The sequence below is a fragment of the Lithobates pipiens genome, unplaced genomic scaffold (assembly GCF_037356315.1).
Source record: "Lithobates pipiens isolate NorthernLeopardFrog02 unplaced genomic scaffold, aLitPip1_a1.2 Scaffold_28, whole genome shotgun sequence".
Taxonomy (NCBI): Eukaryota; Metazoa; Chordata; class Amphibia; order Anura; family Ranidae; genus Lithobates; species Lithobates pipiens.
In genome coordinates this window covers 29,931,879-29,959,854 of record NW_027507789.1, presented here as the reverse complement: position 1 = coordinate 29,959,854, position 27,976 = coordinate 29,931,879, and the positions used below count along the sequence as shown (strand labels likewise).

The window sequence follows — 27,976 nt, the reverse complement described above, 5'->3', positions numbered from 1 at the left end:
TGCTGGCAGCATCTTGGGAGTGGTGTATACACTGCTCCTGCCCACCCTAGCCATAATCACTGCAGCAGGAAAAGAAATTGTCACACCATGTACAGTATCTCACAAAAGTGAGTACACCCCTCACATTTTTTATTTTTATTTTTTTTTTATATTTTATTATCTTTTCATGTGACAACACTGAAGAAATGACACTTTGCTACAATGTAAAGTAGTGAGTGTGCAGCTTGTATAAGCCCCCTTTCACACTGGGGTGCTTTGCAAAGCGCCTTGAAAGAGCCACTGCTGTCTCTCCAATGTGAAAGCCCCCGGAGGCTTTTACACCGGAGTGGTGCGTTGGCAGGGAGCTAAAAAAAAAGTCCTGCTAGCAACATCTTTGGAGCGGGGAAGGAGCCGTTTATACTCCGCTCCTGCCCATTAAAATCAGTGGGGCAGCGCAGCTCTACCGCTACTGCAGCAGCGCTTTGCGGTGGTTCTAACCCTTTCTCGGCCACCAGCTAGGTGGTAAAAGTGCCCCGCTAGCGGCCAAAAAGAAAAAAAATAATGCAGTTTGACTGCCGATGCACCCACCGCCCCAGTGTGAAAGGGGTCTTATGCATGAGGACTAAGGATGAGCTCCGGCATGTTCGCATGCTCCATGTGCAGAGCCCGCCAGGAAGCCAGCACAGCGCTAATCACAGGCAGTGAGGCATTGCCCCGATGCTTGGCTGCAGAGATCGGGCACTGTCTCCCTGCCTGTAATTAGCGCAGCGCCAACTTCCTGGCGGGCTCGGCACGTGGACCATGCGAACACGCCTGAGCTCATCCCTAATGAGGACTGCCGGCTCATTCTAACTTTGAATGGCTGTCTGATGTCTGTCTATGGCCATCCTTTTGCCAGAACTTGCTTCCTGTGAGCTTATTAGATGCCTTTGACTGGAATTGAACTGGTTTGAGGAATACACATTGGGAAATATAGACTTCTTTCATGTTGGGGAAATTTGGCTTTAAAAGGGGAAAAAGTAACCTCCTAAACCAATGCATTTATTATGTGCTGAAGCTTCACTAAGTTTTCTAACACGGCTGGTTGTATGTAATGTAAAGTAATTCTAACTATCTGTGGTGTCTTGGAGAATGCAATTTATTGCATTTTAACATCCACATAATGCGCTATTAAAGGGCATCTGTCAACTGCTAGGCAAGATCAGAGTGTTTGTATGGCAGTCAAACAATATAGAAAACATTTTCTACATAATGAACTCCATGCCATAGGAGAGTCAGTTGATTCTAGTCTGTTGCTCTTTACTGGAAATTTTCAAAATATCCACACCAAGAGAAGAATTGTACTGCATTTATTGGCAGCGGCCGACTTGGTGGAAATGTTAATATGAAGACTGAACTGCTGTACATAAAAGTGGTCTTTTCTTGGTGACAGATTCTCTTTAATGTGATGAGAGAGACAGACAAACCAGATTTCCTTTTTAAAGTTTTATTTTTTATTTTTTTTGTTTTTATTTTTGCTTTCCTTATGATTTTAGTTGCATTGTATTATTTTTTTGTTTCTTGTTTTATTTTATGTGATTGCAGTAACAAATACTTTGAAGAAACTTGATGATCCAGCTACCAAAGCTGTTACCTTGGAACTGGAACCCAACAAGTTTAAATGCAAGATTTTGGATTGCTCCAAATCTTTTCGCAAAGCCAAATTGCTGCATTACCATATGAAGTATTTCCATGGCGTTGACAAGTCAGAGCAGGATCAGAGTCCTGTCACGAGGCATATGCAGACAAGAGGCTCTTTAGCTCACGAAAAGGCCATTCAGCAAAGCTCAAAGAGAAGACGCACCACATCCGGTTCTCTGCGTAAGACTATTTGCCTTTGTGTCTTGTGGATGTGTGTAGAAGTAGATTGTAGTAGTGTGGCCGTAGACTGGTATCCAGATCATGGTTGAGACACTGGTGATTCTGTGGATTCGATGAAGAGCCCATTACACTTTTGCCTCTATATTGGCAGCTGCATTTATTTTTACAGGCTACAACGCTAAGCTAGTGTAGAAAATGCCTGTTGATCTAGCCAGAAATGCAGTGTCTTCCTACTGTCCTGTGAAGTTAACCTTGCAAAAGGTTATCTGTCTTCTAAGCTACCCCCTTCCACACTGAGCCGCCTAGGGGGCCAGCGGTAAAGTGGCGCTATTTTTAGCGCCTCTTTACTGTTGTCTTAGCAGCGCTATTCAGCTGCTAGCGGGGTGGTTTTAACCCCCGATAGCAGCTGAAAAGGGTTTAAATCCACCCGCAAAAAGCCGCCGGATCGGCATTTTCCCAGCAGTATCGCAGCGCTGCCCCATTGATTTCAGTAGGGAGGAGAGGCAAGTTCACCGCTCCAAAGAAGCTGCTGGCAGGACTTTTTGTGACGCCCTGCCAGCGCACCGCTCCAATGTGAAAGCCCTCTGGCTCTGGACTTTTTTCAGGCGCTATTTTTAGAGCTGTAGCGCCTGAAAAACGCCCGTAATGGGAAAGGGGTCTTATAGTGGGGGAAATCATTTGATCACGATTGATATTTTCTCTCGCATTTAAAATACACCTCTGATAAAAAATTATAGACCCTTCATTTCTTTGTAAGTTGGCAAACTTACAAAATCTGCAGGGGATCAAATAATTTTCCCACATCTGCAAACTGCCAATTGCCCTCCATTGTCTCCAATGTAAAGGCAGTGAAGAGCGCTTAATGTGCTTGCAGTCCAAATCAGGAGACAACTAGTGTGATCGCTATGGCTCCTTGCATAGATGCAATGAATTGCATGAGCAAATGTTGCAGGATTGCCAAAAAATTGGGAAAATAAAGGGGAAAAGCCCAAAATAGTGCAGGCACCTTTTTTTAAAGTTGCACCCGTTTGAACAGGTGCCATTGGAAAGATTAGGGTGCGACTTATCATGTGACTTTGTCCAAAGTCACTTTACAAATCGCACAAGTGTAAATGGAGCCTTATAATTGTGCAGTTTGCACAACTGACATGCGTATCCAAGGAGCCAGCATGTTTCTTCTACAGCAGTGATGAGGTAGAGCCCCATGCATGGTGGCACTGTCACATGTCTGCTCAAGTTATTTGTGGCAAGTGACTGTTTTCACTTCTGTCTGGTCAGCATTACTAAGGTGGTCTGCTTAGTGTAATGCTTTGGTTTTCTAATACTTGCATGCACACGACCAAACTTTTTGTCAGCAAAGTTCCGACAGAATGAATCTGTCTGATGAAAACCGACGCTAGGGCAGCTACTGGCTATGAAATTCCTTATTTTAGTCCGGTCGTACGTCATCACGTTCGAATCCGTTGGAGTTTGGTGTGATTGTGTGTGGCCAAGTCCGTTCGTTTGGAAAGTTCGTCGGAACTCTGCCGAAAGTCCATCGGGAAGACCGTCGGACCTAGTCTGCCAGAAAGTCCGGTCGTGTGTACGCGGCATTAGTCTTGGCACCTCTCCTGGACTGTCAACAAAACCATCTCACAAGTAGGCATTCCTTTGGTGCTATGAGATCATGTCTTGCCTAAGTCCAGACAACTGGACACGGTTTTACTACCTATGCCAGTGATGGCGAACCTTGGCACCCCAGATGTTTTGGAACTACATTTCCCATGATGCTCAACTACACTGCAGACTGCCTGAGCATCATGGGAAATGTAGTTCCAAAACATCTGGGGTGCCAAGGTTCGCCATCACTGACCTATGCTATTACTGTGTTCATCCAGTTTTGTGATTCACACAGATTCAGGTGAAAACATCCCAACCACCGGATACCAGCTCAGCCTGTGTCTGTTATGGTGAACGGCTTCAGCCTCCTAGTTTGTCAGAACTTCTTCTTTATTGCCCTAAATGTTCATAAATGTTCATAAATGCCGCGTGTGTGTGTGTGTGTGTGTGTATTGTACACTTCTAGGTGCACGTCTTCCCAGAATTCTGTCACCTCCATTTCCTAAAGTGAACCTGAACTCAAAGTAAAAGGTTGTCTTCCTATGTGGTACAGCTGAAAAATGCTAGCAGTACCCTGAAAAACTACAGCCATGGCCAAAAGTTTTGAGAATGACACACATATATATAATTTAGTGTCAATGTGTGATGGCAATTTTGCATATACTTCAGAATGTTATGAAGTCATCAGATGAATTGCAATTAATTGCAAAGTCCTTCTTTGCCATGAAAATGAACTTTAATCCCATAAACATTTTCACTTCATTTGTGAAGAAGCCTTCAGGGTGCCCAGGGAAGTCCAGCAAGCGCCAGGACCGTCTCCTACATTTGATTCAGCTACGGGATCGGGGCACCACCAGTGCAGAGCTTGCTCAGGAATGGCAGCAGGCAGGTGTGAGGGCATCTGTAGGCACAGTGAGGAGAAGATTATTGGAGGATGGCCTGGTGTCAACAAGGGCAGCAAAGAAGCCACTTCTCTCCAGGAAAAATATCAGGGACAGACTGATAATAATGCAAAAGGTACAGGGATTGGACTGCTGAGGTAAAGTCAATAAAACTTATCCGGAGAAGAAAAGGTGAGCTACCATCAGCCCTGTGTCATGCCAACAGTAAAGCATCCTGAAACCATTTGTGTGACGTTGCTTCTCTCAGCCAAGGGAGTGGGATCACTCACAATTTTGCATAAGAACACAGCCATAAATAATGGTACAAAAACATCCTCTGAGAGCAACTTCTCCCAACCATCCAAGAACAGTTTGAAGAACAATACCTTGCCATAAGGCAAAAGTGATGACTAGCTTGGAAGATAAAGCATGAAAATTGTGTCCATGGCCAGGAAACTCCCCAGACTATTTAAAAGATATACAGGCGGTCCCCTGGTTACAAACATCTGACATGCAAACGACTCCTTCTTACAGAGGGAGACAACAGGAAGTGAGAGGAAATCTACCCCTAGGAAGGGAAATTCACTCCTGTAAGTTATTATGGGGGAAAAGGTACCTTCACTGATGCTTGATCACTATGGCTTGTTTCCACAACAACCCAAAATTTTCAAAATCCAGTGGTCATTAGGATAGACAGTGAGGTGAAATCTTCTGAACAGGGGTACAGACAATAGAAAAAACATTACAGGGGTGTTAACCCTTTATGATATCCAAAAAGCTTAAAAATCGTGTCAGGTTTTAATTGCCATACCTGTCCAATAGGTTTTGCCTGTAGTTTTACTGGCTTGATATTTATTTTTTCTTCTAAAAGATGAGACTGAAGGTTGTCAGCATCTGGGGTCTGTCTTAAATGGGAAATGTATTTATTATAATTTTTTTTTTTTTTTTTCCCTCTATCACCACAGGTTTATAACATTAATTTAAATATTTGAGTGGGGGTACATGTTATAATTTCTAAAGGTGCACCAAATAAAAATGTTGGTGCCGAAAAATCAGGATGCACTTGGCCAAAATTGAAAATGGCGTGTGTGTGTGTGTTTATATGTATGTGTATAATTACTTTTGAATTTAATAGAATGAATATGAATTTGTTGGCCATTATCGACACACTCGCGGAAGAAAAATGCATCTCTTTCAATTCTATGTATGTCTATACACTCGTTTATTGCGCTTCCCTTGTGATGTTAAAATTCTTGCTGCATTTTTGGTAAAAAAAACAAAACGCTTGAAATGCATTCAAAACGCAGCAAGAACGCATCCATAAAGCACCATTTTTTATGTGCTTTTTTGAGTTGCATGGCCTTTAAAAAATGCACCATATGCACAGTAAAATCATGGTAAAATTGCGTGCATTTTCGGCACCTTAATCTCTATTGGCGGAATGCGGAAAACTTCGGTGCGTCTCTAATTTCATACATATTGTTTACGTGGTACGCATTTCACAGCGTTCTTCAGCCTGCGTTAAATCATTTCAGGCTGACAGGTGATTCCAATCCAGTTTATTTACTGCAAACCCACAAAACGGGTATAAATCGCAAGAGCTCATCTGCTTATAATACTTGCAAGTGCATAAAAACTATATTCCGTACTGCTGACCGCTTATATATCGTGTGGTGACCACCCAGTTAACTGCATCTTATTGAATCATTATTTTTGATCACACTCCAAGTATACATAACTGCCTTTCCAGCACAATGACAGTTGCATCGTGTCCCTTCCCTCCAATCAGCTCTCAGAGCTCTCCTTACCTGGTGTAACTTCAGTTCTCTGCCCCCTGCTTTTCGGAGCTGAGAGATGCTTTGTAAATTGTGCACTTGGATCATCTGCAGATGGGTACAATATACACTATATTGTCAAAAGTATTGGGACGCCTGACTTTACACGCACATGAGTCTTAGTCCGTAGGGTTCAGTTATTGAGTTGGCCCTAAAGGTAAAGCATGTGTGGGTGTGAGCCAATAAAAGTGCATCTATGCAAAAGTAATGCACAGTGAAAAAAGTGTTAAATGGTATTGGCTTGCACCAATTGCAGTAGCGTATGTATATTCTATTGGTGCAAGCCAATACCATTTAACACTATTTATTCACTGTGCATTCATTTTGCATAGATGCCCTTTTATTGGTTCACACCCACACATGCTTTACCTTTTTAGTGCTGCATTTTTTTACTGTTCATTGTCAGATTGCAGTGTTGGCAGGTATTTTTTAATATATTTTGGTAGCACAGTAATATATTCATTTTTTTTTTTTTTTTTTTCTTTCTTTCTATTTTGTCTATGGGAATGTTTGACCATTCTTCCAGAAGTGCGTTTGTGAGGTCAGCCACTGATGTTGGATCAGAAGGCCTGGCTCACGGTCTGTGTTCTAATCCATCCCAAAGGTGTTCTATCAGGTTGAAGTCAGGACTCTGTGCAGGGCAGTCACGTTCCTCCACCCCAAACTCGATCATCCATGTCTTTTATGGACCTTCATTTGCGCACTGGTCCAAATCATTTGGTGGAGGGGGGATTATGGTGTGAGGTTGTTTTTCAGGGGTTGTGTTTGGCCCCTTAGTTCCAGTGAAGTCAACTCTAAAGGAGTCGGCATACCAAGACATTTTGGACTATTTCATTCTCCCAACTTTGTGGGAACAGTTTGGGGATGGCCCCTTCCTGTTCCAACATGACTGCACACCAGTGCACAAATCAAGATTCATAAAGACATGGATGAGCGAGTTTGGGGTGGGGGAACTTGACTGGCCTGTACAGAGTCCTGACCTCAACCTGCTAGAACACCTTTGGGATGAATTGGAGGGGAAACTGCAAGCCAGGCCTTCTCATCCAACGTTGGTGCCTGACCTCACCAATGGGCTTCTGGAAGAATGGTCAAACATTCCCATAGACACAATCTTAAACCTTGTGGACGGCCTTCCCAGAAGAGTTGAAGCTGTTGTATATCTGCAGAGGGTGGGCCAACTCAATATTGAACCCTACGGACTAATACTGGGATGCCTATTAAAATGCATGTAAAGGCAGGTGGCCCAATACTTTTGAAAATAGTTTATGTAGGAGAATTTTTTTTCATCTGTGTATAATCTGAGGCCAGTCACTTCACTGAGTATATAAAAGAGTTTACAACCGCTTTAATTGCAACTTTAGTATTACTTTAATGTTGGTCTGCATTCCCTCCATTTGAGTGAAGACAACTGTCCACATGCGAACCTATTATTTATTTTATCTTTTAGATACTCCACTTCAGATTTCCCTAAGAAGCGCACCCCATGACGGCAGGGATAGATTGTGTGAAAAGAGGCGTCATTCCAGCCCAGCCACAAACAGTTCAAATTCCCACCGACCTTCCCTTAAAGACAAAAGCAAGGAAAACTTAATCCAGAAGTCTCATCGCAAGCCAGACAAGCTGTCTGAAAGTGGTAATATTTATTTAAAAGTATTAACCAAGAATTCTATTTCTTTCTCTTTCTTTCTTTCTTTTTTTTTGTCACTGCTTTGCTGTAAAACCAACAGGAATAATATGATTAAGGTAGTCGGTCATATTGTATCATCACAAAAACATCAAAGAGTAATGGTAATAGCGTTTAACAAGGTGCTGTCAGCTTCCCAGCAGAGGCCCATACTTGTATATTGTTTGTGTGCATAGCCAAAACTTTTCTTTGATCTTGTTCTGAAGGCTTCCTCAGCTGTAAATAGGAAGTGGGACGGAGATTTACTGGAAAAGCAAGCTACTTGCAGTTAGCCAATTTTAGTGTAGTAAATAAATGCAATGAAAATACTAGTTACATTTGTGTCTTTTTTTTGCTTTAGGAGAGGTCTTGGCTGTTGAGGGATCTAGCCACTTCTAAACACACTGGTTGTAGGGTCATGAGATCGATCTGAAGGCTCTCCCAGTCATTGTCTGGGTAGTTCTTTTGCACCTGTCCGCCCTTTTTCAGGCGGGCGCGATCGGCCATCATGGGGAGGTGGATGTCAGCAGGCATGTGCTTGCTGACACATACCTGGCATCCGATCTGACAAAATCCACTGAAAATAGACGTATGGCGAAATGTTCGCCATCTAGCCAGCGGATTGGATGACAATTAGATGGACACAGACATGCAGTCTGTATTTTAGAAAACAGTACTTTTCTTTTAAAGCAGGGCTCGACAAAACCCGGGCGCCAGGTCGCATTGGCGACTAGAAATAGCGACCTCGCGCCTGGGGCAGCACAGCTGGGGGTATCCTGTCTCTGTGGACCCCCCCAGCGTGATCGCGTCGGGCCGTTCCGCCGGCGGCCGAAAATTTAGGCCGCGGCTTTGAGGCCTTCTGCGGTCCTATGATTCCTTATGGAATCTGGCGCCCTCTTGTGGTCGCCGTTGGTATGACAAACCAGCAATGTTAATGAAGTTTCCTCTGCCTGTTTTATATTACCTGCCTTTTCTTCCCTTTATTTAGAACCCCCTAAACATTATATATATTTTTTATTCTAACACCCTAGAGAATAAAATGGTGGTTGTTGCAATACTGTCTGTCACACCGTATTTGTGCAGCGGACTTACAAGCGCACTTTTGTTGGGAAAAATAATTTAGTTAATAAAAAAATAAGACAACAGTAAAGTTAGCCCAATTATTTTTTATATTGTGAAAGATATTGTTACGCCGAGTAAATTGATACCCAACATGTCACGCTTCAAAATTGCACCCGCTCATGGAATGGCGACAAACTTTTACCCTTTAAAATCTCCATAGGCGACGTTTAAAAAAAATTCTACAGGTTGCACGTTTTGAGTTACAGAGGAGGTCTGGGGCTAGAATTATTGCTCTCGCTCTACCGATCACGGCGCTACCTCCTATGTGTGGTTCGAACACCGATTTTATATGCGGGCAGGACAGGGCGCGTTTAAAAATTATTATTTTTTCTGCTTATTTTAACTTTTTTTTTTTTCCACTGTTCTTTTAAAAAAAATGTGTCACTTTTATTCTTATTACAAGGAATGTAAAAATCCCTTGTAATAGAAAAAGCATGACAGGTCCTCTTAAATATGAGATCTGGGGTCAGAGAGACCTCGGATCTCATATTTACACTAAAATGCAATTGAAAAAAAATTGTCATTTGAAAAAAATAAAATGTCCCTCTAAGAGCTATGGGCAATGACTTGGAGATGGGGGGGGGGGGGGTGGGGGGGTTAGCGACGGCGCTGCTATCTTCCCCTCACTCGTCTCCATGTCAGGCCAGGGACAGGTCCGGATCGCCGTCACGGACCTGGCTCCTAACTTTTTAAGCTGGCTCCTAGATTCCAAGCAAATTTGTCAACCCCTGTTTTAAAGTGATACTACAGTCTTGTTATACTTGCTCTGTGTAGTGGTTTTGCGCAGAGCAACCCCAAGCCTCTTTTCGGGTCCCTCATTGGCTCTCCTGGCCCCTCCCTCCCGCCAAGCTTGCTATGGGGGCAGCCGAGCCACTACTCTGCCCCCCTCGCTCTCCTCCTTGACTCACTGTCTTTGACAGCAGCGGGAGCCAATGGTGCCCACTGTGTGTCTCAGCCAATCAGGAGGGAGAGTACCAGACAGCCGAGTCACTAGTGCAACATCTCTCTATTTGAGATGGGGCTTTGGTAAGTATGAGGGGGGGGGGGGCTGCTCAAAGGTGTGTGTGTGTTTTTTTTTTTTTTCAATCTTCATGCATAGTATACATCAAGATAAATCTGCATTTACAACTACTTTAAACTTGGACTAGAGTTTAAAGAAAAACTGTTATTCATTTTTTTTTTCCATAGCTAAAGAAAAAGTAAGAGAGAAGTTCAAAGATTTCTTGAGTCTGAAGTCAAAGAAAAAGAAGAAAAAGAAAGCAAAGTCAGGTAATATTCAAAGAAAACAAATCCTTCCTGTACAGTACAGCCCCCATGCTACTTGCAGGATCCAGTATTGTGTTCCATGGCTCTGTCACCCTGTTCTGTTGGAGGTCCATTTAACATTCAAAACTTTACTACAATTCTATTGATAGTGCTGTGCAGAAAATTGTGGTTCTGGTTTAAAAATCGGTATCCATTAACCTGGTCTTAAAGAAAAGCTGCAAGCAAAAATCCTATTTTCAGCATCTTGGTTGTGTGTCCTAAATTGGATATTATACTTGCTATCTGATAACTATTGGGGAAAAAATGGCTGCTGAAATTCTACTTCCTTATTTGCTTCTATTCCAGTCTAATTTTGCTGCAAGGCCTTCTTTTTTTATTTTTATTTCTTTTTTTCATGCACATGTGACTTGTATGAAAAAATTTACTAAAGTCCCCCAAAATGATATTCTCACTATATAATCAAAGATCCTGTAGAACAGTTATTAGTCATTTTGCCATTATGTTTAGGTAAATCCAGACTCTGGCAGGATCTGGAATGTGTATTCCTAGAACCAGGTTTACTATCCCTGACTTGGTATAACAAGACATGGCAGATGTCTTTATCAGAATTTCCTTTTTGCTTTTAAAGACTTCTAAATTTATTGTTGTAAGTCCAAAAGAATAACCTGTGATGTGTTTTTACTAACAGAGCTGTCTGGCAGTGAAGAGAGCATAGAGATTTCTAAGGAGCTCTCGCCCAAAAAAATACCTTTAAAGCTTGTCAGTGATTATAAGGTCCCGTGTTCCGGTAAAAGCAGCGATCATGGCCGCCGACCAGATACAAGACTAAGTGGTACGTGTGTGTGTTTGGTTTTTTTTAATACTTATTTTGTCCTTGTTTTATACTATTAGTAATCCTATCTTGTTGGTTAGATGGCTTTGTGTTGTATTTCTTCTGTTCTTCCTATTCATATTCACTAATAATCCTATTGGCAGGTTGTAAGCATTGCAGAACCACTTAAGTCGGTCATAAATGGAGCAGTTTTATTTCCTGCAACCCATGGCTGCATGGAGGAAAATCGCTTGATTCTCCCGTCAACACAGTCCGTATTGATGGGGGAATCCCTTCCACTGAGCTATTTTGTTCACCGGGGGAAGTTTTCTTAGCCAGGAGGCACACAGGGATTTTTGCTAGCGGCTGGAAGATTTGCATGAAAAATCTGACAGGGTGGTTGTACCCAAGTTGATCGATCCATCAACTAAAGTACAATCCGCCTGCCTATACATGGGTTGAATATCCGCAGGTCCCTGCTGAAACGACCCAGATTTGAACAGTCTATGGCAGTGAGGGTGAACCTTGGCACTCCAGATGTTTTGGAACTACATTTTCCATGATGCTCAACTACACTGCAGAGTGCCTGAGCATCATAATGGGAAATGTAGTTGCAAAACATCTGGGTTGCCAAGGTTCCCCATCACTGGTCTAAAGCCTGCTTAAAGAGGTTGTAAAGTCACTACTGAGAAATTCTGGAATACACCTCTTACAGGACGATATAATGTGCAGTATCAGTGTTTTTTAAAAAAAAAAATCTTCCATAAAATACCTTTAATTTACAGCGTCGCTGGGCACTCGCGTGACCTGCTGGCGCTTTCCTTTCCCGATCCAAGCGATACAGCGGGAGGGGCTGAGATTTGCCGCTGACAGCCAGGAGAGCTGCAGGAGGTCACGTGAGTGCCAGGCGGTGCTGTAAATCAGGCATTTTGCAGAATGATTTAAATACTGCACGTTCTAGCTACCTGTATGAGGAGATTACAGGATTTTTCTCATTAGTAATATTACAGCTATAGCAGCGGGGAGGAGATGGATCACACCACATATTTTGTTTATCTTTTGGGTGGTGGGTGGGTAGCTTGGGGCCCAGTGTATCATGGCTTATACCTGATTGTCCCTTCTCTTTCTTTTTGAAGAGCATTTAATTGTCTGCTAGTTTCTGTTATCTTGCATCTCCCAGACTAGCAACTATAGGATATTTTTGCTGACTTTGAGCATAAAACCTAAAACGGGGACGGATTCAAGGGTGCAGAATGATAAATACAAAAGTCATCCAGCTTCGTTTACCAAATGTGTGTTAGTGCTGGTATAAAGCAGAATGTACATGTCTAAGGTTTTCATTTCTGGTTTTCTTCTGAGCAGACGAGGAGACGCTCAGCGACTCTTGCACGGAAAGCTTACTTTGGAGTGATGAGGACTACAACGAAGAAATTGATGTCACGCATGCGGATGATGATATCGATGACGAGGAGGATGGTGACTGTGCAATTGTGCGCTGCATGTGTGAGGTGCAGGAGGAAAATGATTTCATGATTCAGGTATAAATATAACAGATGGGCGTGGGAAGGGGACCAGGGATTATGTAATGTTTACATGGATGTTGTTTTTTCTTTTTCAGTGTGAACAGTGCTTGTGCTGGCAGCATGGTGTCTGTATGGGCTTGTTAGAAGACAGCGTTCCTGAGAAATATACCTGCTATATTTGCCAGGATCCTCCAGGTAAAGCAATGTTTGACTGCACCTGATAGTTTTTGTTCAAGTTCTCATAATGACGATATCTATTTTCTTTTCTTTTGAGCACAAACATGTCTGAATTTCTTTTTGCACTAGTGTAGTAGCAAATCAATTTGTTAGTCTGAGTTGAAAAAACATAATTGTGAATGCCATAAAGTGAGTCTCCATAGATATGTCAAACGATCTCTTGTGTGCTGTGTTTTTTAAGATTTGTACTTTGTGTTTTTAATAAGTAGGTGAATTGACGAATGATTGCTTCCTTACAGGCCAGCGTTTGAGTCTGAAGTACTGGTACGATAAGGATTGGTTAAACGAGGGCCACATGCCTGGCTTGTCCTTTTTAGAAGAAAATTATTCTCATCAGAATGCAAAGAAAATCGTGGCCACCCACCAGCTCTTGGGAGATGTGCAGCGAGTAATTGAGGTTTTGCATGGTTTGCAACTGAAAATGAGTATATTACAGTGAGTATCCTCACATGATCCGACCCAATACGTATGAAATCATTTCATCAGGGTTTTGTGTGTGTGCCTCTTTATGTCCCTGGGGTCTATGGTCAAGTTTCTGTAAATCAAAAGACACACAGCGCTCAGGACCTCTAACTTGAATTACACCAGTTATGGCAAGTTACTGTTCCTTGCAGGATCCATAATATTAATAGTGAAAAGAAGTGTCATTTAAGTGTCAGAAAAGCAATACTTTATTCCAGACGTGAGGCTAGCCATCAAATCATTAAAGGAGAAGTACAGCCAAAGCTCATTTGGCTGTACTTCTGTGGATCTTCACACCTGTGACCCGTTTTGCAGCAGACAGCGGGCTGAAGTCCGCTGTCTGTCAGAGCTGCTCCAGGCTCGTGTAAGATAGCGACCATATGGTCTGGATCCGCCCACATCCCTGGACCGGCACCAGGCTCAGCCTCTCAGCGAGCTGCTTAGAGCCTGAGATGGTCGCTCCTATCCCCTCCACAGCCCAGCACTCCAGTGAGCGTGGGGGGAGCAGAGCGATGGTGACTCAGTCGCCAGCTCTCTGTTCATGGAGCTGTGAGAACTGAGCGATCCGCAATGTTTGATTGCTCGGTTCTCAGTGTAAGAGTCTTAAAGTGTTACTAAACCCACAACGGTAATATCTGTCTGTATATGCAGTAAAGCATGCTTGTTATACGCACTGTGGAACTTCAGGGGTTAATCCGATGCATTGTGTAAAAAGGCTGTTTTGAGCCTGTCTTCTCCTCCTCTTCTTCCACAGTCCCCAAACCATCTCCGGATAGTACAAGAGGCTAGGGGACAAGCTGAACATGCTCGGTTAGGTGTGTGTTGCTAGAGAGGTTTTTTTTTTTTTTTCTTGGGAGGGTGCATGTGATCAGCACAGGGCCAATTGGCACTATCGGGACAGGGCTCCTGCATCCTCATAGGACAGTCGGGGAAGAATGAAAACTCCTCCAACAAGCTTTAACCAGACACTGATAGAAGTCACAAGACTGCTATTTACTGCTGATGAGAAAGGGTATTTAGCAATTCATATTTACTAAAACTATTGCATTTTCATGTTCTGTGTACTGTGGGAGACGAGATATAGTGAATGCAGGGTCCTGGGTTTCATAACACTTAAAATGTAAATGTTTGCTGCCAGAGTTCATGCTTAAAGCTAAAGCGATGGTGTTCTGTATTAACTGGACTGCAGTAGTACCGGTAGGGGAGTGAGTATGTAATATAACCTTCACGACAGCTTTGTTACTAAGAAGTAGTCTCGTAACTGAATAATTCTCTCACTTAAAACAGGAGCAAGGAACACCCGGACTTAAAGTTTTGGGGCCAACCATGGAAACAGCACATGGTGAGCGATAAATGTTACATCAGACGTAATGTAGAGGAGAACTCGTGTAAAGAAGATTCCATGAACTACAGGACTTACAATGGTGCCGCAGATAAACCTCCTCCCATTCCTTCCGTGGAGGAGTCTTATATCACCAGTGAGCACTGTTATCAAAAACCTCGGACCTATTACCCTGCAGTGGAACAGAGACTGGTTGTAGAAACAAGAAGCTCGTCCTTGGACGGAGGGGTGGACCGGATACGGCAGAGCAGGGAAGACTCCATAGCAGAGAGACTCGGGTGGGAATTGGACAGAGAACTGTTGAAATCGGAGAGCGAATCCAAACATAATTATTGTAAGGTGAGACTATATTGTACCTGGCACCACATGCTGTGACTCCCGATGGATAAAGTGGGGGCAATTGGCGGGGGGGGGGGGGGGGTGTTTATCAAATGATATAGGCTTTCCTATGAACACTTGTGTTTTAAAGCAAATCTTCAATCCATTTTAACCCCTTCTGGTTCCTGGTCACCTGATCGCTGTGATGACCTCTGATTGGCTGTCACGGTGTAGCCTGCCCATGTGTTTTCTTTCTCAGAACGGAGTGAGAGAAATTTGTATCTTTCTCTCCTTGCAGGGGAGAAATATGTAAACAAGCAAGTGGGTGCAAAAAAGAGCTAGATCAGGGTTTTTTCGATCGAGGTCAGGCTCAAAGGTTAAAGCGGGGGTTCCACCCTAAAGTGGAACTTCCGCTGATTGGAACCCCCCCCCCCCCCCCCCCTCCGGTGTCACAATTGGCACCTTTCAGGGGGGAGGGGGGTGCAGATACCTGTCAAAGACAGGTATTTACACCCACTTCTGGGCATAGACTCCCACGGGAGTCTATGCCTCTTCCTGTCCCTGCGCGCTGTCTGCTGGGACACACACGGGTCCCAGAGACAGCTCGGACAATTCCTATTGCGCTGCGCGACTCGCGAATGCGCAGTAGGGAACCGGGAAGTGAAGCCGCAGCGCTGGACCCCGGGACAGGTGAGTGTCCATTTATTAAGTCAGCAGCTGCAGTATTTGTAGCTGCTGGCTTTTAATTTTTTTTCCACAGTGAAATCCCGCTTTAATATATTTTTAGGTAGGATTTTAAAGGTATTTTTTTTAAATTGGTGTCTGTGTGTTTATAGTGCGCATTTTGCTTTTTGTATCCTACCTAAAGTTATTGGGCCCTATTTACGGGTACGTACAACAAACAATTCCCCTTTCTCCCGATGATCGCAGTGATACCAGTATGTATGTTTTGGGATGTTCACAAAAAATATACAGTTGAACTTAAAAAAAAATAATAATAATTTGAGATGCACCGAAATTTTGGTGGCCGAAATTGGTGTTTTGGGCATATTGTCAATAGAGAAAAAAGTGCCGCTAATGGGGAGGTGCGTTTTTTTTTTTTTTTTTTTTTTCTGATCACAAATGCAGCACGCAAGATTTTTAACACAATAGAAGCAGACCAGTGTGAAAACATACATAGAACTCAAAGCGCTGCATAAACTGTTGGTACTATATAAAGCCTGTATAATAAAAATTTTAAAGGTTTTTCGTTTTAATTTTTCTTGGGCTGATAATGGGCGACAAATTCACATCAATTTAAATTTGTGATATTAATTAAAAAGTCGAATTGAAAACTCTTTTATATCTTATATTCTAAACTGTCAGTTTCGGCCAAGTGCATCCTGAATTTTCTGCACCAAAATTTTAAGTTTGGTGCACTAGACAAGAAATACAGTAAAACCTTGGTTTGAGAGTAACTTGGTTTGAGAGCATTTTGCAAGACCAGCAACTTTTTTTTTTTTTTTTGAATACATGTTGTCTTGATATACAAGTAGCGTCACATTACAACTGAGTATAAGAGAAGAGAGGTGCCTCGTACACAGGACCGGCTTTTCCGTCAGAACAAACTCTGATGGACTTTCCTAGGAGTTTTGCGCTGAAACAGACTTGCCTACACAAGATCACACCAAAGTCCACTCGTTTAGAACGTGAAGACGTACAACGGGATTAGAAAAAGGAAGGCTCAATAGCTGCCCTTGCATCGTTTTTGGTCCAACGGACCAGCATACAGACTGTCTGGCGGAAAGATTTAAAACGTGTTTAAATAATGAAGTGAAGACACCGAAACGTAACGATACCACATCCCAAATATTTAAGAAGTATAGAACATGGGAAGAGGTAACCAACCTCACGGGAATTTTAACGGTATCGAAAATTACATGTAATAAAGAAAATCGCATAGTAATCACTCAGAATGAGCTTTGAATAAAAAATTCTTAGAAATTTATTATAAACAAAAATAACAGATTTTGCTAAAACACCAGCACAGATACAAATCCATACAGTACATGAAGATTTTGAAGAATCATTTTCGAACTGTCAGTGTGATATGATGTTCAACATGTTTCACTCATAGACGAGTTTCTTCAGGAGCTTTAAATATCATTGACAAATGTAATACTGTATGGATAGACACATAAGAATTATTAGATATAAGGTGCATATACCATATCATAATCCATGGTTTCAAAGAGAAACCAAAAATAGATATAATTACTACAAAAAATATATATATATATATATATATATATATATATATATATATATATATATATATATACACACACACACACACACACACACACACACACACACACACACACACACACACACACACACACACACACACACACACACACATATATATATACACATATATATACATATATATATATATATATATACACATATATATATATATACATATATATATATATATATACATATATATATATATATATATACACATACATGCATATCAAATGGGGCATCTAGGTCGTTCAGGATCAAAAGGGCTGGAAGATCACATACTCAACTACTGTACATACACAGAGTAATTCGATCAAAAATAGCCGAATAAAATAATAGCCAAAATGGAGAGCCTCAGTGATAAATAAATGGGGAAACATCCGGGCCAAAAATGCTTGCAGGGAAACTCTTCATAGTATCAGTCTAGATACAAAATCAAAAAAGAAAAAACCTATAATTTATAAAGGATAGTACTCCTGTTTAAAATCACAGATTTAGCGATTTACCAGAATATATGCAAAATAATTATTACCTAATAGAATCAATTGAATAGATAAACCCAAAAGAAGGGGTCAGGGGCAACCGTAGCTAATCTGCGGCTTCGTAAGGAGAAAAAGATATTCCCCAGCCGCTCAGACCCAGAATCAGATTCACTTCACAGTGCAAAAGACATATCTGATCTAATAAAAGTAAAAAACGGAAAACAGACCAGAAGCAAAAACAAAAAGTTAGCTCTGGTAATACCTTAATGAATAAATCCATTAGAATCAATAGCCAAGCTGTTTACAACGGAGACAGTCAGCTGCCTACCTTACTAATGCAGACATATGGACCTTCTGTGCACCAAGTCCTCCACAGAGAGAGTAAAAGGCACTGGAGCACTGCCTTATAAATGTCTCCCTCATCACAGCGGCGTCTGGGAACGCCGCCGGATGGCAGGTGGAAGTGCCCCGACATTCGATCTCGGAAGGGACCGAGGAGCATTCCGCGCATGCGCGTCGTGACGTAGACCGTCGTCACCCGCGCACGGCGGCCATTTTGGAAAGTCCTACGGCCATCCACAGTGATGGCAAAGAGGAGGATTCCAATATTACAACTCCTGCGTTAGATGATAGAACAGCATAGAAAACGCCATATTAACTGAGGGAAAGCCCACAATATACTGTGTGTGGGCTGGGAATGGAAAAAAAGGAGGGGAGGAGACAGGCATAAAGATTGCATTACATCTAACCAGCAAGGCGAACCTGGCGGGCGAGATGAATGCCTGAGGACAAACCTCAACCCAGAACACACTTAGAAAAGGATCAAGTCTACCTTCACCGAAGAGCGTATTTGGCGCTCCGAGGTGAAGGTGAGAAAATCCTAATTATATGGCGTTATAGGCCAATCGGATGCCGGGGAAAAGGGAGGGACTTGCATAAATACAACTACGCAGAAATTGATTAGATAATGCGAAATCATATTAAAGCCCCAAGGGCCCATGCACGCTTGGTCCAGAGGTGCCCCATAATAATAATAAGTAACAGAGAAGAAAAAAGGCAAAAAACCATTTTGCTCTATAATTTAACCACTTGCCGACCGCCGCACGACGATATACGTCGGCAGAATGGCACGGGCAGGCATATGGGCGTATATATAAGTCCCTGCCTGCCCGCGGGTGGGGGGCCCGATCGGGCCCCCCCCCGGTGCCTGCGGCGGTCGGCATTCCTTCGAGAGCGATCCGGGATGAGGGAGCGGCCATTCATTCATGGCCACCCCCTCGCGATCGCTCTCGACGAATGGAAATCCTCCGTGACATCACTTCCTCTCCTGTAATGTAAACACAGGAGAGGAAGTGATGTATTCTCTCCTCCGTGTCGGTATTTTTCGTTCTGGCACCGAGGAGAGAGGTTCGGTGAGTTGCACCAACACACCACACATACAGTAGAACATGCCAGGCACACTCACACCCCCCCTTTACCCCCCGATCATCCCCCAATTACCCCTGCCCCCCCAGTCACAGTGACACCAATTGCTTTTTATTTTTTTATTTTTTTTTGCATTGGTGTCATTTGTGACTGTAATAACTGTTAGGGCAGTTAGGGTTAGCCCCCTTTAGTGGGGGCTATCTTGGCATTTTATGGCCTTCAAAACTGTAACGCCCTTAGAAAGCCTGAAGGCGGTGCTTGGTTTTCGGGGCCCCGTACGCGGCTAGGCTCCCAAAAAGTCCCACATATGTGGTATCCCCGTACTCAGGAGAAGCAGCAGAATTTATTTTGGGGTGTCATTTCACATATGCCCATGGCATGCGTGAGCAATATATCATTTAGTGACAACTTTGTGGAAAAAAAAAAAAAAAGTTTGTAATTTTCCCGCAACTTGTGGCAAAATATAAAATATTTCATGGACTCAACATGCCTCTCAGCAAATAGCTTGGGGTGTCTACTTTCTAAAATGGGGTCATTTGTGGGGGTTTTGTGCCATCTTGGCATTTTATGGCCTTCAAAACTGTAATAGGTAGTGAGGAGTGAAGTAAAATATTTACGCCCTTAGAAAACCTGAAGGCGGTTCTTGGTTTTCGGGGCCCCGTACGTGGCTAGGCTCCCAAAAAGTCCCACATATGTGGTATCCCCGTACTCAGGAGAAGCAGCAGAATTTATTTTGGGGTGTCATTTCACATATGCCCATGGCATGTGTGAGCAATATATCATTTAGTGACAACTTTGTGAAAAAAAAATAAAAAAAAATTAAAGTTTGTAATTTTCCCGCAACTTGTGGCAAAATATAAAATATTCCATGGACTCAAAATGCCTCTCAGCAAATAGCTTGGGGTGTCTACTTTCTAAAATGGGGTAATTTGTGGAGGTTTTGTGCCATCTTGGCATTTTATGGCCTTCAAAACTGTAATAGGTAGTGAGGAGTGAAGTCAAATATTTACGCCCTTAGAAAACCTGAAGGCGGTTCTTGGCTTTCGGGGCCCCGTACGCGGCTAGGCTCCCAAAAAATCCCACACGTGTGGTATCCCCGTACTCAGGAGAAGCAGCAGAATTTATTTTGGGGTGTCATTTCACATATGCCCATAGCATGTGTGAGCAATATATCATTTAGTGACAACTTTGTATAAAAAAAATAAAAAAAATTATTTTTTTGTCATTCAATCGCTTGAGGCAAAAAAATAAAATATTCGATGGGCTCAACATGCCACTTATCAATTTCCTTAGGGGGTCTACTTTCCAAAATGGGGTCATTTGGGGGGGTTTTGTACTGCCCTGCCATTTTAGCACCTCAAGAACTGAGATAGGCAGTCGTAAACTAAAAGCTGCGTAAATTCCAGAAAACGTACCTTAGTTTGTAGATGTGACAACTTTTGCGCAAACCAATAAATATACAGTTATTGACTTTTTTTTTTACCAAAGACATGTGGCTGAATACATTTTGGCCTAAATGTATGACTAAAATTGAATTTATTGGATTTTTCTAATAACAAAAAGTAGAAAATATCATTTTTTTTTCAAAATTTGCAGTCTTTTTCCATTTATATCGCAAAAAATAAAAATCGCAGAGGCAATCAAATACCATCAAAAGAAAGCTCTATTTGTGGGAAGAAAAGGACGCAAATTTTGTTTGGGTACAACATTGCATGACCGCGCTATTACCAGTTAAAGCAGCGCAGTGCCAAATTGTAAAAAGACCTCTGGTCATTTACCAGCAAAATGGTCCGGTCTGAAAGTGGTTAAAGAGGCTCTTCAAAATGAATTGAAAAAAAAGGTTTTTTTTGGAATTAAACAAATACAAAACTGGTATAGCAAGTATTGGTGGATATTTCAGCCCCTCGATCCCTCGACCATTTTGTAAATAAGATATATACAAAATAACATAGTGCTTATTTATTGAGAAAATAAAAAAAACATCAGAGAAAAGGTTTATAACTCATTGAATCATTTAACCCAGGAGCACATGTAGCTCTTAGAGTGTAAATCCATCGTGCCTCTTTCTGTAAAAATATACGATCATAGTTCCCGCCTCTCTCACCTGGAGGATTTGATTCTAGTGCAAAAAAATGCATACAGGTCTCATCAAAAGCATGAAAGAGGTCCATATGTCTACTTATTGGTGTCTCCATTTTTTTAGCTCGCACCAGGGATACATGATCCCTGATGCAGCAAAAAAAGGGACACTTGGTCTTCCCTATATAATAGGCCCCACAGTTGCATATCATTATATAGACTATTCCAATAGACTGACATGTTGCCAAGAATTTGGGTCTATGTTTGGCCATTAGGTAACAAAATATGCCTAGATGCAAAGAGAAAGCGACAAAAGTTGCACCTATGACAAGGTTTATTGCCGGTTTCTTTGATCTTTGTTTTAACTGCCGGGGCATAATGACTACGGACCAATTTGTCACGGAGCAATTGAGACCGTCTATACGTAATTGATGGGCAATCACCTACAAACTTGGATATTTTGGGATCTGCAAGTAGCAGATACCAATATTTGTTCAAAATACCAAGTATCTGCTGGTGCTGTCCCGAAAAACAAGTAATTACTCTGGTAAAGAAATCCTCCTTAGGGATCTTATTACCATGAATCAGAGTAAGTCTGTCCTGCTTTTTGGCTCGAAGATAAGAGCGCTTGAGGCACCTATGGCTGTAGCCACGTTGTCGCAAACGCTCCTTTAGTAACTTTGCTTCCTTTTCAAAGAATACATCATCACTACAGTTCCTCAATCGGAGGTACTGACTGTAGGGTATGCTAGAGACCAGAGGTGGAGGATGAGAACTGGTGGCATGTAATACCGTATTTGCCGCTGAGGGCTTACGAAAGAGCATAGACCCCAGACTGCCATCGGTATTAACAAAAATTTGAAGATCTAAAAAGGTGAGATAAGTTTGGCTCTTCTCCAACGTGAATTTTAGATTAAACTCGTTAATCTTTAAATTCTCGAAGAAGGCCAGAAGGTCCTCCTCAGATCCCGTCCAAACAAAAAAAAAATCTATGTAGCGCCTCCAAATCGGGACCTGGTCAAAGGCACCCTGTAGATTCTCCTGTGCTAAAAGGTGTCGCTCCCACCCCCCCAGGTACAGGTTGGCATAAGATGGGGCACATTTAGTCCCCATCGCAACCCCCTGCACCTGGAGGTAGTGGGAGCCACCAAACATAAAGATGTTGTTCTCCAAAATAAATTTAAGGAGACTCAAAACAAAATTAGATTATTCAGGAGTGCAGTTGCCACCCTCGGAAATGAAGCCCTCCACAACTCGCATCCCCAACTCGTGGGGTATAGAGTTGTAGAGGGCTTCAACATCGAGGGCAACAAGCCATGTACCCTGAGGAACTGATATCCCATCCAAGGCTTTCAGTAAGTCTAACGTATCTTGTAAATAGGAGGCCAGTCGCTCAACATGAGGGCGAAGAAAATCGTCCACGAGCTCACTGGCCTTCTCGGTCAAGCAGTCATTGCCAGACACAATAGGGCGTCCAGGCGGTCTGGTGGCATGCTTATGAATCTTTGGCAATGCGTAAAGAGTGGGAGTTTTGGGTTCTCTGGGACTCAAAAATTCCCAGGTCTATTTAGTGATCAGTCCTTGATAAGTTGAATTTAATAGCTGCCTAAATCTATCAGTGGTATATTTGACATGACTGTCAGGAATTTTTTTGTACCACACCCTGTTAGATGATAATTGAATCACCATATCTTCATATTGCCGGTTGTCCAAAACCACCAAATTGCCCCCCTTGTCCGACGGCTTAATAGTGATTTGTGTTTGTGATTGTAAGGAACGGAGAGCTTCTTTTTGTTCAACCGTAAGGTTGGATATACCAGGTTTATGCCAATGAGTCTTTCTAATTTCACCGATCACCTGCTGGGTGAAAGCCCAAATGTTGGGATTCCCCCGCAGGGCCGGAAAATTAGTAGATTTGGGTTTGTATGTTTTAGCCACAGGAGCCAAGGGAGGAGGGACAGGCGGACGAACAGGCAAAGAGGAGGCAGATAGAGCCTCTGCCTCCAATAAGTCAGTCTCGTCAATGTGTCCTTCCTCCCATAGCTCCATAAGCTCCTCCATGGCTTTTATGTCATTAAGGCTCATTCCCTGCCACTGCGGATTGGCAAGTTTATGAGCATCAATCTCTAATTGAGGTTTGTCGCAAAGAACCCGGAACATAAGTTTTCGTGCAAACAAGTTGATATCTTTAACCAACTCAAATTCATCAGTGACCTGGGTCGGACAAAAGGTCAGGCCCAAACTTAAAACTGATAACTGCTTCGGTTAGTGAATAAGAGGATAAATTAACTACTTCGAAGTGCTCTTGAGAGATTTGGGCTGAGTGAGATTGGGATCCAATGCTTTCTTCCCATCGTGAAGGGTTTGTGTGAAGATCGGGGCCTTGCGAAAAATTGGCTCAGTGATGCTCTCATCCCCTCTAATTAAGGGAAGTGAAGGAGCAGATGCAGACAAAATTGGTGTTGTTCCCGGAGGACCTAAAATGTCTAATTGGCCCCCCGATTTGGTGATGCTAGACGATTTAGCTAATGATGCTCGTGTGCTCATAGGTGTGCACGGGGGGGTGTGAACGTGTTACTTTATATTTCTAGGTCCATCAGAATTTTTGAAAGTCTGCTGGAGCCCACACACAATCGAATATCCGTTGAAATTATTCCATCTGACCTTTTCTGGCAGAAAGTCTGGTCGTGTGTAAGTGGCATAAGTGTAGCAATATGGTTACATTTAATGAAAGTACATTTAGCAACATATTGCTACACTTAGAGGCACCTCTCTTCTCTTTTATACTCTGTAGCCCCTGCTGGATTTTGTTTCTAATCCCCTTGTGGATGGACATTTTATGGTTACACAACCTGGCCACATTACTATAATCATGTTTCTGGAAAGAATTATGCTCACAATCCAAGGTTTTACTGTAATATAAAAAAAAAATTGTGTATGTATGTGTATATGTGTGTGTGTGTGTGTGTGTATATATATGTATGTATGTGTGTGTGTGTGTGTGTGTGTGTGTGTGTGTGTGTATATATATATATATATATATATATATATATATATATATATATATATATATATATATATATATATATATATATATATATATATATATATATAATGTGTGTGTGTGTATATAGTGTATATATATGTGTGTGTGTATATATATATATATATATATATATTGGGCCAGTGTTCCTATCCATTATCATTTACCATCAGTTGAAAGCCCAATTTGTCCTAAAAACACAGTATAATCTACCTGGATACAGTTGCGATCATATGTACGGTTTTACGAACGCTTGTCTAAATTTTGATATGGCCATTAGGTTTGTTTTGCCCTCCGTCATGAAGGGTTTAAACTAAAATTCTGATCTGGTTGATATCCAAATAGACTGCTAAAATATGGTATGTGTGTGTGTGTATATGTATATATATATATATATATATATATGTATGTATATATGTGACACTTAGCCTGAGAAAGGTGGTTTCCCTTTAAAGGGGTTGTACAGGTAAATATTTTTTCACCTTTAATGCATTAAGGTGAAAAAACATCTCACAGTGCCGGCGCCCCCTGTCCCCCCGTTTTTATACTTGCCTGACCCTTCGAAAGTCCCGCGCTCGCCCCTGACGTCCTCTTCGCCGCTCAGCCTGGCCGCTGATTGGCTAGAGTGGATAGTTTGAAAGCAGCGCAGCCATTGGCTCCCGCTGCTTTCAATCACATCCAATGACCGGGGGGGGGGGGTGCAAGTGATACAGTGAACGGCTATAGCCGCCAGCTGTGTCACGGGAGCACGCCCACAAGTACTCCTCACCATGCGAGGGAGCTCGCATGAATGTGAGAAGTACTTGTGGGAGGGAGCCGAGAGACCCCAGAAGACCAGGTTCGGGGCCACTCTGTGCAAAACGAGCTGCACAGTGGAGGTAAGTATAACATGTTTGGTGTGTGTGTTTTTATAAATAACTTTACAACCCCTTTAAACCCACAATGTAATCATCTCTACAGCTAGATTATGTTGCAGAGTAACCAAATGTCGTCTTTAAGTTTTAACAAGGTTCTTTGTTTGGAAATATGGACAAGTATAGTCTAATTTTTTTTTCTTTTTAGGTCAGAGAATGCTTATCAAAGAGGAATCCACCCCAAGAATCTCCTCACACACAGCCCATGGACAATGGAGATGCTACAGTTAGTTCACAGCTGCAGTGGCAGCTCAATCTCTTGTCTCATCTAGAATCGCTGCAGGATGAAGTCACACACAGAATGGATCTAATAGAGAAAGAACTTGATGGTAAGAAGCTAGGCTCCAATCACATGCTCAAATTGTAAGTCGCAATTTAATCGGTTATCTAGGCAAATAGAAAAACGACTCTACGTAGTTTGGTAAAGATTACTGGAGATGAAAACGCAATCACTAAAATTACATTTTAATATTCTATTTACATTTTCAATCTTGTTAAATATGCAGCATGTCATTCGTTCAGTTTCCTGTGAATGAATGCCTATAAGTAAGGCCAGCCATTACGGCTGACTGCTTGTAGTTCGTAAGGTCACTGGTGAGTGCTCTAGGTAGCTCATTGATTCTTCGTGCTCTCAAGTAGCTGCATGCCTGCCCGTTCGATGTATGTGCAGACAGTAATTCTAAAGAGTCTACAGACTCAGAATATTGCTTATATATAATATATTTATTTATTTTTTTAAACCTGCAAAAAATGTGCGTTTATTTGTTTTGGGGGGAAAAAAAAAGAGGTGAATTTATCCTTTTAATCATCAGGCCTAAAATGTGCATTTTAACATGTCTAAGAAAAATGTAAAATAAAAATGGCTGTGTAAGTGTTAAACGCTTGTCTGACCAGCATGCTCTTTACTTCTTTACAGTCCTAGAAAGCTTCTTGGATTACACCGGGGAATTGGAGCCCCCAGAACCTCTCGCAAGGCTTCCTCAGCTTAAACACCGGATCAAACAGCTTCTTATGGACCTTGGCAAAGTGGAGCAAATTGCTCTATGTTCAACTTGAAGAGACTGGAGCTGGAAAAGGAAACCGCTCCAAAAAAAAAGGAATCGAGGCCTCCGGCACCGCAGATCCTTGAGTAGCATGTGGACTGCATGTGCTGTGGACACACACACTGCTGTGCGGGAGGGAGGCTTAAAATTTTGCTCAACATGAAATGAGCAAAATGTTAATACTGACTGATAACAGGCTAGAATCGTACTCGAATGTAGTAATGAGGCTTGTATCAATTGTGTTTTTTGTTTTATATTTTTTTCCCCTTCTTTTGTAAATTCTTTTTGTTGTCCTAAACAGTCATTCATTTTGTTGGCTCTTTTTTTTTTTTTTTTTCTTTTTTTTTTTTTTACTTTTTCAGTAGAGTGCAGAAATGTGCTGTTGAGTTCATTTCTACATCTGTAAGATGGGTAATAGAGTCATAAAAGAGCACCTGTCATTTAGCAGTGGACCGAATGCTATAAAGGAGTGGTAGGGAAGACCGATCCTGTCCCTGGCTGCTGCTGTTGTGAAGATGTTGGTCTGTATTTAGAAGCACCAAGTCCATGGTCTGATTGTGTCCTATTGAAAATAAAACCTTATTCTAGTTCCTTTTAGCAGCCCTGGGGAGTTCGTATGTGAGAAGCTAAAGTTGGCCTGACACAACTGCCTTATTGACATCACACCCCGTGAGGGATAAATGCTAGACAATAGGCATTGCTCCTGCCCGTGTGGGATGTACCCTTCTGTGCAGGAAGTCAAAGTTCAGGTTTAGCTTGGGTTGTGTGCATAGCTGTTATTCCCAAGGGTCACCTTGAAAGGAGAAATTTAAGCAGCAGAAAGGAAGTCGGAGAACTTCGTTTTAGTAATCTTGTGGATTCCTGGCTTTGCTGTTGCAATGCAAAGCAATACATTTACGGTAACGGTGGACCCAGCTACTGCATATAATTTCCTTTCTCTCTCCTGTTGATCTTTTCACCAGCTAGAAATGCAGAAAAAGCCAAAAGATTGGTCATGGATCTTTTTACAGGGCCAAGGCCCGTCTTCACCATCCATGTGGTGGTGCTGGATCTGCCAGTGATCAAGCACCAGTGCTGTCACATGGGAGGAAGGGAAGTGAGTATTTTTTCCTTTTGCTTCTGGCGGTAGAACAAAGTAGTAGGGTAGTGAAGGCAAGTATATTCAGCTGGTTGGGCTGTCGACATTGCAGTAATAGTCTTATCTTGGCTTTTTCAACTAAGCTTCTGTTGCCCCTAGCTTGAGATCCTGTATTCCTCTGAAGAATCCACTAGAGATGATGCAACATATGCCCTGCACCCACTAGTTAAATGGGTGAGAATCCAGGTCTATGCTGGGCAACCAAAAAGCTAAATTCATCCATGGGATGAAGGATTTACCCCCACTAATGTGATCATCTTATCTTAGCTTTTTCAGTTTAACTACTGTTGCCCCTAGCCTGAGATACTGTATTCCTCTGAAGAGAGATAATGCAACATGTGTCCTGCACCCAGTAGTCAATGGGTGAGAATGCTGGACCACCAAAAAGCTAAACTCGCACGGGGGGGCGGGGGGGTCTGAAGGATTACCCCCGCTGACTTTCTGGACCTAAAGTAGAAACCTGGAGGGGGTTGAACCATGCCATCTCCCCTGGTCTTTTGAAAGCATTACGCTTTATACTTCCATAGTGGAAAACATTTAGAGCAGGGAAAAGAAGGCGGCAATCATTGCCCACTTTTTATGGCATGTCTGCTACAAAATGTCAGATGCACTTTATCGAAACAATCCTTTAAATATTGCCACTAAAAGGAGTGCTTTAGGAGCCG

At 42.3% G+C, this 27,976-nt stretch overlaps 1 protein-coding gene across 5 annotated transcripts in view; it reads left to right on the top strand.

The window, feature by feature from the left end:
- Positions 1–26,477, top strand: part of PHF20 (PHD finger protein 20) — a 96,128-nt gene extending 69,651 nt beyond the window's left edge. For 3 of the 5 annotated variants that reach the window (XM_077458993.1, XM_077458991.1, XM_077458992.1), the window contains 10 exons: positions 1,564–1,839; positions 7,602–7,787; positions 10,128–10,208; positions 10,894–11,037; positions 12,379–12,554; positions 12,635–12,734; positions 13,016–13,211; positions 14,526–14,919; positions 25,279–25,459; positions 26,047–26,477. In XM_077458993.1, the coding sequence (XP_077315119.1) occupies positions 1,564–1,839; positions 7,602–7,787; positions 10,128–10,208; positions 10,894–11,037; positions 12,379–12,554; positions 12,635–12,734; positions 13,016–13,211; positions 14,526–14,919; positions 25,279–25,459; positions 26,047–26,186 (1,874 nt within the window). In that variant the 3' untranslated portion in view covers positions 26,187–26,477. The remainder of the gene's footprint in view (positions 1–1,563; positions 1,840–7,601; positions 7,788–10,127; positions 10,209–10,893; positions 11,038–12,378; positions 12,555–12,634; positions 12,735–13,015; positions 13,212–14,525; positions 14,920–25,278; positions 25,460–26,046) is intronic. The other 2 variants (XM_077458996.1, XM_077458995.1) reach the window with 1 other exon arrangement.
- The last annotated feature ends 1,499 nt before the right edge of the window (positions 26,478–27,976 follow it).